Here is an 11574-nt window from a genome sequence, read left to right as displayed (position 1 = left end):
TGTAAAAATTGTGTTCATCATCCTTGCTTGCTGCCAAAACTTGAAGGAAGCCATATCTAGGATTTCTTCAGTTTCTCAAGCTCATAGTAAGTGATTCCAAGCCCCGTTTTTAATGTTCTTTACGTTTTTAGAATCTCGGTAGCTTAATTTAGCTTATTTTAGCAATAATTTAACTTAGGGTTCATATTTGAAAAATACCCATAGGTGAAATATGTTTATTTTGATGTTTTATAGTAGAATATGAAGTTAGGAATTATGTTAAACAACTTTTGCTAGTCGATTTTAAGTGAAAACGAGTATATTGACATAATCGGCAAAAATACCTAATGTTTCTAAGTAAGTGTTAGAGTAAGAATTTGATGTTGTCATAGAAGGGAAAAATGTTCAGCATGTTATAAAACATAAGAATAAGATATGAAGTTTAATTTCCGAGCTTTGGGGCAAAAGTGTAAATATGCAAAAGTTTAGGGGCAAAACTATAATTTTTCAAAAATTGAGTCAAGGACTGTTTTGATGAATGTGAGTATTAAATAAGCTAAATTTGCTATTATAGATCAAGAAGAACGAAATCTGGAGCTAGATCTGGGAAAGAAAAAAGTTGAAGACTAAGTTGATAGATTTGGCCATATTTTGTACCGAGGTAAGTTTACGGTAAATAAATACAATATTTAATAATTATTATTAATGCTGCTATTTTCCAATAATTATGTATTTATTTCATGAAATTATTTAATGTTGACTCAAGTATGAGATGATAGAGAATCAGTGTTAAAAAGTCCCGTTGAAACACAAGGAATGTATTGGATACAAATGTCATGACATTTGTGTAAAGAGATCTCATGTAAGACCATGTCTGGGACATGACATTGGTATCATTGAGATTATAAGAGGTCCCATGTAAGACCATGTCTAGGACATGGCGTTGACACTGAGATGAGAGGTTCCCCGTAAGACCATGTCTGGGACATGGCATGGGCACCGATATGAGAACTCTCAGGTAAGACCATATCTGGGATATGACATTGGCAGTACAGGAAACATCCCATGTAAGACCATATTTGGGATATGGCATTGGCAGTACAGGAAACATCCCATGTAAGGCCATGTCTGGGACATGGCTTTGGCATGTTATTATCAAAAAAGAAACTCAAGTATCCTTATTATTCCAATGTGGCTCAACGGGCTAGTAAACAAATTATGTTCCATGAAAGTTCAGGTAAAAGCATAAATAGCAAATTCAGGTGAGTTATAAGAGTTAAGAACATATTATGTTATCAATTGAGAACCAACATTTCAGCAAGAGAAGAGTAAGTTATAATCATGAGTTATCTAAGTAAACAAGTAAGTGAACGAGTAATAGATTAAGTAAAGAGAAAATTAGAGATCATGACACTTAAGTATATTTATTTGTGTTAAATGTTGTTATTTATTTGCTTGTAAACTTACTAAGCTTTATGCTTGCTTCTTTTATAGTATTGCAAAGCTAATTTGGGGATTTTAAAGACGTCAAAGAGCGTTCACACTATCAACAATAACAACTAGGTATTTTATGATGATCAATGTTTGAGCTATTGCATGTATAGGGACTTAGACATTTTGAATGTATGTCCTATGATATTGCTAAAGGATGATGTGTAAATATGTAATAATGTTTAGCTATTAAAATGGCTAAGTAAGAATATGATTGGTATTATGAATGCCTAGGTGATAGTTTATACCTAGAAATTATGAAAGAGTTGCAATGAAGCAGTTTTGGGATAGCAGCAGTGACGTGACTTTGAAAATCACCAAGGATAGTATAAAATGAATTAGAGAGTGAATGATATATAGAATTAAATCTTATCGAGTCTAGTTTCATAGAAAAATAACGGTGTGGGTAAAGAAATTTTATATTCTGAGATATTTGAATTTTCGTTAGTCAGGGTCAGAATGGTTTTTGGAGTCCCCTGTTCTGAATTTAGAAAATCATTAAAAATTGTACAAAAATAATTATGAGTTATAATTTATATGTATAGATTCCTTAGTGAGTCTATTTTCTATATAAATAAGTGAGAACACCATATGAAAATCATACGATGAGAAAATTGATTTTTAGTGAATAAAGGCAGAACCATCAGGCAGTGAAACAGAGGAGACTTTAATGAATAAACTGTACTAATTGGCTAAACCAAAAATTCTGAAAATTTTATGGTAAGATAGTATATGAGTCTAGTTTCAGGGACAATTTACGGATCTAAATTTCGAGTTTTTTAACTTGAGTTATAGTTAAATTTAGTTACTGTTGCGCAGGTGCACAACATTATGGTGAACAGTGAAATAAATTTTAAAAACAAATTTTTATACCCCGAACTAATAAGTTAAGTCAAGTAACGCCCCATGCTCAACTCTGGAAATGGTCTCGGGTAAGGGGTGTTACAATCTTTCCAGCATTTGTTAAATCAAAGCAATGAAATCAGAAATGCAGTGAAAAAGCAAAAAAAGAAAAAGAAAAAGAATGGTTTGCAACTTTTCAACCAAAGGAAAAAAAAGGAAAGCTAGAGATGGGAAGAAAATAATGTTACAGTTTATTCATACTTTGGGCAGAGGCGAGGGCAAAAATTGAAATTGGAAAAAGAAAATTTCTTTTTCCACGAGTTGAATGATGAAGGGGTAAGATGGGGTTCTTCAAGCAACGAAGGGGTAAATGATGAAGAGGGAAGAGAATAGAAATCCTCAAATATCTCTACTTAAGCCCAGAATGGAATACACCCGTAATAGAGTATTCTCTTAAACCAAACATCTGTTTAAGTGGGCATAGCCATTACCTTCAACCAAACATCCCCTAACAATTTTCCCATCAGCTTGCAAGTATTTACTCCACCAATTAAGACTCCCTCCTCTATGAATTGTACAAGGCTCTTTGTAGAGGTTAGGGATAAAATTTTGACACAAGAACAATAATTTTTATTAAGGGATTCGTCGGTCCTAAACAGACTACACTTTAAAAACTTCTTCCAGTAAAGAGTCTAACCTTCCCTCAACAATATTAAAATATTATAAAATCAATACTCATTGTTTACTATATTATTTGATTATTATTTGAAATGTTATTTTAAGTTTACAAAAAAATACAAAATGCCTTAATAAAAAAAAACTAAATTTCTCTTACACTTAAGATGCAAAAGGCTCAAATAAAATCATTGTTGTTGTTTGGGGTAATTTTTAATGGGTTATTATTTGGAACATTTGTAATTGTTTTTTTAATTTAAAAAACAAAGGTAAAATAATAATAATAAACTAAATAAATGAGATGCATAGTAACTTTTAATTCGGATTATAAAATTTAAAACCTTCATCATAATTATATAAATAATTATTTATTTTTAATAATTTTTATATATTTATCATTAAGAAGTTGAATTTATTACACATAAAATTATTTATGTGAGATTATTTCACCTTCAAATTTTCAATCTATATTTAAACTTTAATTTTCATAAATGAAATTTTTATAATGATTTGTAAAGAAAAAAAGATTACATGTTAAAGCAAGGTAAATGTACAATTTACATTTTATTCATTTTTAAATATACAATTATATAGAATTGGATTTTAAAATAGAAATATTGATACAAATGGTTCCGTATTTATTTTGAATAAGGAAATTTTCTTTTTTAGGTTTAAAGGTGTGAAAAGTTTTCAAGCTTTAAAAAAAATAAAATTAAACTTTTGTTTTTTTTGTTTTTATATTCAATTTGGTACTTGAACTTTCAAAATGCATAAAAAAAACCCTCAAACTTTAAAAAAAAAGCAATTAAGCCCATTTTTTTTGCACTTAATTAGGTACTTAAACTATCAAAATGCATCAAAAAGGCCTTTTGATCATTAACTTTAACAGTTGACCATTAAAGTTAATTACTCCTAATTTTTTCAATTAAAGTCACCATGTGTCACAACCATTGTATGACACGTGACAAAAAATGATAAAAAATAAAAATAAATTAAATTTATAAAAAAATAATAATTTTTAATAAAAAATATAAAAATGTTTAATTTTTATTAAAAATTAGAAAAAATTACAAATATCGTAAAAATGATAAAAAAAATATATTTTACAAAAGTTGTAAAAAATTATAAAATATATAGAAATATAGAAAAAATTATAAAATTTTATAAAGTCGTAAGAAAATTATAAAAAAATGTAAAAAATATAAAATTTGTAAAAAAATATAAATTACTGTACCAAAAGAAGCATTTTATAAATTTTTATAACTTTTATTGATTTTTATTTTTTTATTAACTTTCGCCACATGTCATGCTGTGTTGCGACACGTGATGATTTTAACTGAAAAAATTAGGGGTCGTTAACTTTAATGGTCAACGATTAAAGTTAATGGTTAAAATATTTTTTGATGCATTTTATAATTTTTTATGATTTTTATAAATTTTTACAATATTTTATGATTTTTATATATTTTTTAATTTTTAAATATTTTTACCTTTTTATTAAAATTTATTAATTTTTATAACATTTATTATTTTTTTATAATTTTTTGCCACATGCCACGTCGTGGTTGTGGCATGGGGTGGCTTTAATTGAAAAAATTAGAGGCAATTAACTTTAGTGCTCAACTATTAAAGTTAACTGTCAACATGTCTTTTTGCTGCATTTTGGCAATTAAAGTACCAAAATGAGTGCGAAAAAAAAAAGTAGGGGCTTACTTGCTTTTTTTAAAAAAGTTTGAGGGTATTTTTTATGCATTTTGAAATTTTAAGTACCAATTGAGTGAAAAAAAAGAGGCTTAATTGCTTCTTCTTTTTTTAAGTTGAGGACATTTTTTTATGCATTTTGAAAGTTTAAGTATCTAATTAAGTGAAAAGAAAACAAAGACTTAATTACTTTTTTTGAAAAAGTTTAGGGTTTTTTTTTACACTTTAAACCTTTGATTTACAAATAGAGTGGGTAAAAGTATCATAAAGATTCAATATTAAGAATTGGATTACATTTTGTCCTCTACTAAAAAATAGGTAATTTAATACCTATACCTTATATCAGAAAGCAAATTGGTCACTTATTTTAAAAATTTCATTTATTTGTACTATTAAAAACTAGCGCGACTGACAAAATAACCAAACAATGTCACATGTACCTCATATCAACATACAAGAACCAATTTTTAATAATAGAAATGAATAAAATATTTAACAGAATGAGCAATTTTCTTTTTTTAGTTGACACACAGAGATTAATTTATCTATTTCTTAAATAAAAAACTCTTAGTACAAAAGCCTTCGTGATATTTTTATCCAAATCATTCAAATGACTTTGCTTACTGTGAAATTACCATCAAATTCATAGGTTAAACCCTGAATATCCTTGGCCTGCAAAAAGAAACCGAAAGAGAAAAATTAAGAAAATAGTAGTATTAAAACGAAAAGCGAATGATGCAAAGTTGCAAACTCCGGGCATCCCGATGTGGTTACGATCTCGTGCGCCACAAACAAACAAAAGAATTTCAGGCACTTCAATACATTGCACGACACGTGTGGTGGGCTCACTTACAGGGAGCAGTTAACTATGTATTTTTATCCGTCAGATCATCTTACTTTCCCCAGCGAATCTTCATATTTCATCCGTTGGATTGCACCAGGTTTGACGGCAAAAGGGAACACATGTGGATCCTCTCGTGTACATATCTTTATTGTTATTATTATTACTATTATTTGGTGTAATTAATTATATTAGTGAATTAGATTTCTTTTTATAAAAAAAAAGAAAAAGAAGAGCTGAGTCAAGCTAAACGACAAAACAGAACTGTAAAATAAATAGGTCTGTGAACTGCGAGGAATCATTACTCGGAGCGAGGTCTTTTCTAGTGGGGTCCACGTTTTTTGGACCCACTAAATCATAGAGTTTGACGGCGACGCCGTTTAATTTATTGTTTGTCTCTACCACAAAGGACGTGGCAAAGCAAAAATTTCAAACTTCTTACGGTATAATAAATTATTTACAACCATTGATTGCGTAAAACAAGGCAAAAATGTCATCGTGAGCTTATATTTTGAGTGAGCTATACGCCATATAAAATTAAATTAATCTATTTAAGTGTAATAGTAAAATGGAAGAATGAAGTTAAAATTTTAAAAATAAAATTATTAAAAAGAGTAACCATAAATTACAAACGTGAATGGTAAAATTAACGTAAAAAATATTTAAAAAATTAAATAAATTTTCGTAATTTTTTTATTTACACGCATTATCCAAGTTAAAGGAGTAGGAATATTTTGAAAATGGAATTTTATTTTTTACCTTTATACTTTTAAATCAATAAAAATAATATTTTTATCAATTATCATATAATTATTGATAAAAAGAACTGGGTTTTTAATTTTAATAATTCGAAACACGTTTTTTTATATTTCGTAAAACATACGAACCTACATAGATACAAAAAATTTGTATAAAGAAAGAGTATAAGCAGTACGGTTTTTTTTTTGGCCGGAAGAAGTAGTACGTTAGTGAGCAGGCTTTGATCCCTTAAAACAAATAGCACCATGTTTGGATCAATCCAGAAGCAACTTTGGCTTTGTCTCGAAGTTCTTAAACACCGACGGCATAGTAAGAAGTTTGCAAAAGTTAAAAGCAAACAGATCTTTAGGTTCCCTCTCCTAGCCCTTAACGATTAACGTCGTTAAAAGCAACAGGACAGAAATTTTAGAAAAAAGAAAAATTGGTGTTGACAAAGACGTTTTTGTTCAGCTTTGTGTTCTTCACTTTTTCGGTTTTTTGTGCTGATTACACTCTCTAAGAAAGGGCAAAACCGTAATACACTCCTTCAAAAGCTTTTTTATTTTTCTTAACACAACTGGAATTTTTATGGTCTATCTTCAATGCACCATTTTATGCTCTGAATTCAAAGACCTTTTTTTTTTCTTTTTTTTTCAAGTATATAATCTAGACTCGAGAATTTTATGTGAATTATATTATACGATATGAACTGTAAAAAAATTATAATACGATATTATATATAATTTAATGTAAAACATTAATATGGCTATTACAATATAAAACATGCAAATATATGATAAAAATTTATATAATATAAAAGTTATTCATTTATATTTATATTTACATGATTATGGAAATGCAAAATATAAGATTTTTAGTAAAAAAGGAGAAAATAAAATAAAAAGTTGATGAAGGGAGAGGACAATTAAAAGCAAAAACGTGGGGCAGATCAAGTGGACAACAATTGCCGTGCACAGCAAGCGTGACTGCTTCATATAAAAGAAACTCTGTTTCCTTTTGTCTTCAGCTCTAACAGGAATGGAATATACACGGTTTAAAGAAACATATTATTATTCTTACAGTTGGATAATAATTTGATTATAAATTATTAGGGAGCTAGATAAACAGTAGAAAAAATAAATTAATTTTTTTTGTTTTATTAATTCAAATAAATTGTTAATATTAAAATTTCCTTTACTAACCATATTAAATTTGAAGTCTTTTTGAATGAAAGGTGAGTTTATTTGTAGTCAGTATAAAAATAACGATAGTAAACTTTGAGATATATTTTAATTCGTTTAATCTATAAAGAAAAATTCGATTATTAATCCTATGCCTCTTTGGATGAATAATGTATTAATGTAAAAATAATAATAACTATAATATTAGATACTTTAACTGTAATGTAACTTGAAATAAAATAAAAAAACTAAACGTACCAGGAATAAACATAATCTAAAAGAATCCTAACATATATTTTAATTATTTTAGTTCTATCGAGAAAAATTCGTTTATTAATAACATAAAAGCTTGTTTTGAGTCGGTTACTGTTTTATTGTAATATATTATTTCTATTTTGTTTTATTATATATAATCAAGGTTACTTTATTTACCGCCTATCAGTAACTTTTACGAGGTTATCAACAACATTCAAGCTCACAAAGGTATACGGTGGACACTGTTTTCTACGAACTACATCTACATCGTATAAAAATACGTATTTCTCTCTTAATGATTAGAGAGAAGAAGAGAAAGAGTATATCAGAAGCCTCAGTCGTCTACTATTTCCCTGATTTTGATGCATTTCAGAAGAAGCAAAAATAAATTAACTAAAAAATTTAATAAAAATGATAGGAAAAAATATATTTTGAGAGTTTATATATGTTTTTGCTAAGCCAGACTATCATCTCATTCTCATCTGCATTTTGGGTGTTCTTTTCTCCTCTCTCCTTCCAAGTTTTAAGAGAAGAAAACCAGGTGGGTTCTTTTCAATTTTCGCCATTTTGTATTTGTTTTAGCTCTTTATTTTTATTTTTTTGATCAATCTGCATTTTTTAGCATCTGGGTGTTAAAAAGATTGGATCTTTGTTTGAAACCAGTTTGATTTTCAAGGTACTTTTTTTCCCTTCATGTTTTAACTTTGACTTAACTGTTGTCTATGTTGGTTTTGATGCATGCAAGGTCTTTTTTTTGTTAAATATTAATGCCTTATCCATTTTTTGAGTACCCATTTACTTTTTTTTTGGGGGGTAAATTTTGCATCTTGTTTCGATTGTGCTTTTTGTTTGAGTTTCCTTCTTCTTCTTCATTTTTTTAAGAATCTGTTCTCAGTCCTCCATCTTCAAAAAGCTCCTCAAATCTGTCTGATTTTTAGGAATCTTTGAAAATTTTTTGTTAATGATAATCTGGGGTTTGGTTAATGTTGAATGTAAAATAATCTTGTTTATTTGCTTTGTTTATTTACAAGTTCACTGTTGCATATCAGCTATGTAAAAGGGTCGCCCCCTTTTGTTGATTTGGATTTACCTTTTTCACATTAAACGAACTTATTGAGGATTAGTTTGCTTCATTAGATTCTTCATCGGTGCTCAAAAATGTCATTAGATTAATCTTTAATGACATTTTCCAGTGTTCTTTTTTTAATCTTCATCTTGCATTGTTGATATGATTCAAGGATCTTGTACTGTTTCCACTTTTTCTAAAGGACTGTCAAACTTTTGATTTTTGAAGTGAAATTGTTATGATATTATTCTGCTTATTGGCTATTCCGATGTTGCTTTCCAAAAAATGCTCATGATTTTGGGGTATAATCCTGTGGGCTTTTGTTTTTCTTTGGGTAGATAAATCAATGTTCTTTATACTCTTTTTCATGAGGCATTTCCTTACATGGTATTTGTTTTGTTATAGTTTTGGCATCAATGGCATTTGTTTTATATTGATGGATTCTTGATTCTAATGCAGTAAGGAGTTGCTGGCTTTCTTGCTAAAAGGTTGAGGTTTTATAGATAATGCAGTGTGAGAAAACATACTTCATAGGCAAGTTCAATGGATGGTAGTGTGATGGCTGATCCTGATCCAGACTCGTCTACATTGGGTTTAAGGCATATTAGCAGCTCACTATTCAATATTCCTGGTTTCCTTGTTGGGTTTAGCACTAAGGGTTCTTTGGATTCTGATGCTGTACGAAGCCCTACATCTCCTCTTGATTTGAGAGTGTTTGCAAATTTTAGCAACCCCTTTACTGTTAGGTCTCCTAGATCATCATCTCAAAGTGGTTGTCAAAAGAAGTGGGATTGTAGTAAGATAGGCTTGGGCATTGTGAATTTGCTTGCCGATGAAATTAAACCAGATGGTGGAGACCTTGATTCTCCAAAGAGAATGAATATTGTATTTGGACCACAGGTCAAGACTAAGTTTCCTTATTCATCAAGGTATTCCCGTGAATACCTTGGTAATTCCATGAAATCCAATTCTTTGCCTAGGAATTACATAATTTCACAGCTTTTCCAAGCCAGAAAATCCAGCACCAAGTCAGCAGATTCTAGTCTTGACTTTGGAAATGAAGAAGTACCGGTTGAACCCAAAACAGATCTTGGGCTTTCCCCTTCATTTATTTCCTCTAGTGAAAACCTGAATATGAGTTCCGAAAGTTGTTGTTCAGAAAATGCAACCTTCAGTACTAACAGTTCACCTCTGCCAATTGGCAGACCTTTGCAAGTAGATAATTCTTTGGTAAGTAAACCAAGTTCACTTCCTATACTCCTCAGCCATAGCATGGTGTCTCTTTCCACACATGAGCTAGAGCTTTCCGAGGATTATACTTGTATAATTTCTCACGGTCCGAACCCGAAAACAACTCATCTTTTCGGTGACTGTATTTTGGAATGTCACAACAATGAGTTGACCATTTTTGACAGAAAAGCCGAATCCGGTACCAATGTGCCCCCACCAGCTAAGAGCAGAGAGACTTCAACAGTTCACCTCTCTGATGAGTATTTGAGCTTCTGTTACACTTGCAAGAAAAAACTAGAGAAGGATGAAGAAGTTTACATGCACAGGTTTATACACTTCGTATGCGCTTTCAACTTTTACTTCTGGTTGCATCTCTATGTAATGGCTGAGACTGTTTTTACTTCTGATTGTTGCAGAGGTGAAAAGGCATTTTGCAGTTTTGATTGCCGCACTGAGGAGATTTTTGCTGATGAGGAAATGGAGAAAACTTGTAATAATTCCTCATCCAACAGTTCTCCAGAACAGAGCAATGATGAAGATGTCTTCCTAATGGGTATGTCCATTAACATGTAATGAACTATTGTTGTGATAGCTTTTTGCAGGCATTCATGCCCAGAGTGATAACATTAATTAACCGGGATGATCATCTGTTCATAAAAAGAGCTGTTTATGTGAATCTATCTGCAGCCATTGATGATCGGAGCATTCGGAGCATAAATCACAATTCATGGATAGCACAGCATAGAGTTTAATTTATAATCCGAAGATAGATATAATATCATTAGACTGTTGCATTATAATTTTGATTAGATGAGTTAGTAGCGGCAGGAAGCCCCATCTCATCAGTTTTCTTTTTATTATATCTTTTTTGTTTTTGTTGCTCCTGTGTGAGCTGTTGCAGAAACTTTGGAACTTGAAAAACTCATTGTTGAATCTTGAATGTATTCGACGTTCACTCGATTAACCTTAGTTGTCTGTAATAAATTATTGTTTATGAATGTTAGTGGGTTTAATCTTGTTCCTGGTTCCGTGATGCAAATCTGGGTTTTCACGGTTCACTTGGTAATGCTGAAGAAGATCGTCGCAGGTTAAATGTATCTCCTATAATTGGTGTCTCAATCTCAGAACCAACTATACTTTTTGTGGAACGCTGTATGTTACGTGGGTGAGTGTTGTCATTGGTTATAATTGAGTATATTTATTTTTTAGAAATTTTTTCCGGGTATGATCTGGATGTGTTTGATACAGTGGTTGAAGTCTAGTGCTGGATTTGCTAATCTGCATATGGTAGCCTAATCTTCAGCTCCAATCTTGCAAGAGCTTAGACTAAGGTGAAACCACTTATTTGATCTGCAGGGAAGGGGTTAGAATCTTGCTCTTCGAATGAGTGTTAGCAGACTTTTTGGTTTTTTGTTTATGGTTTACTCCAACTCGAGTTAATATGACTATGGAATACCAAAGAAAAAAGAAATCACACAAACAAATAATTTGTAATTGTTTTAATGGATGCGAAGTCAAAGGCACTCACATCGGGTTGAAAAGCATTGCATCTTTTCTGCATGCATAATTCTTCT

General features: G+C 30.3%; 1 protein-coding gene across 5 annotated transcripts; it reads left to right on the top strand.

The window, feature by feature from the left end:
- The first annotated feature begins 7952 nt into the window (after nucleotides 1-7952).
- On the top strand, nucleotides 7953-10998 carry LOC107906507 (FCS-Like Zinc finger 10). Of its 5 annotated transcripts, none has more exons than XM_016833524.2 (5): nucleotides 8026-8245; nucleotides 8327-8380; nucleotides 9274-10326; nucleotides 10417-10553; nucleotides 10688-10998. In XM_016833524.2, exons 3-5 carry the CDS (start codon nucleotides 9314-9316, stop codon nucleotides 10750-10752), a joined length of 1215 nt encoding a protein of 404 aa, XP_016689013.1. In that variant the 5' UTR covers nucleotides 8026-8245; nucleotides 8327-8380; nucleotides 9274-9313; the 3' UTR covers nucleotides 10753-10998. The 5 variants fall into 5 exon arrangements, with proteins under 5 accessions (XP_016689011.1, XP_016689013.1, XP_016689014.1 ...); XM_016833523.2 differs by having other exon boundaries at nucleotides 8027-8245; nucleotides 9230-10326; XM_016833522.2 differs by lacking the exon at nucleotides 8327-8380 and having other exon boundaries at nucleotides 7953-8245; nucleotides 9230-10326.
- The last annotated feature ends 576 nt before the right edge of the window (nucleotides 10999-11574 follow it).

The sequence above is a fragment of the Gossypium hirsutum genome, chromosome D05 (genome assembly GCF_007990345.1).
Source record: "Gossypium hirsutum isolate 1008001.06 chromosome D05, Gossypium_hirsutum_v2.1, whole genome shotgun sequence".
Classification (NCBI taxonomy): domain Eukaryota; kingdom Viridiplantae; phylum Streptophyta; class Magnoliopsida; order Malvales; family Malvaceae; genus Gossypium; species Gossypium hirsutum.
The sequence above is the reverse complement of the archived record's forward strand: the minus strand, read 5'-3'. Positions and strand labels throughout refer to the sequence as shown.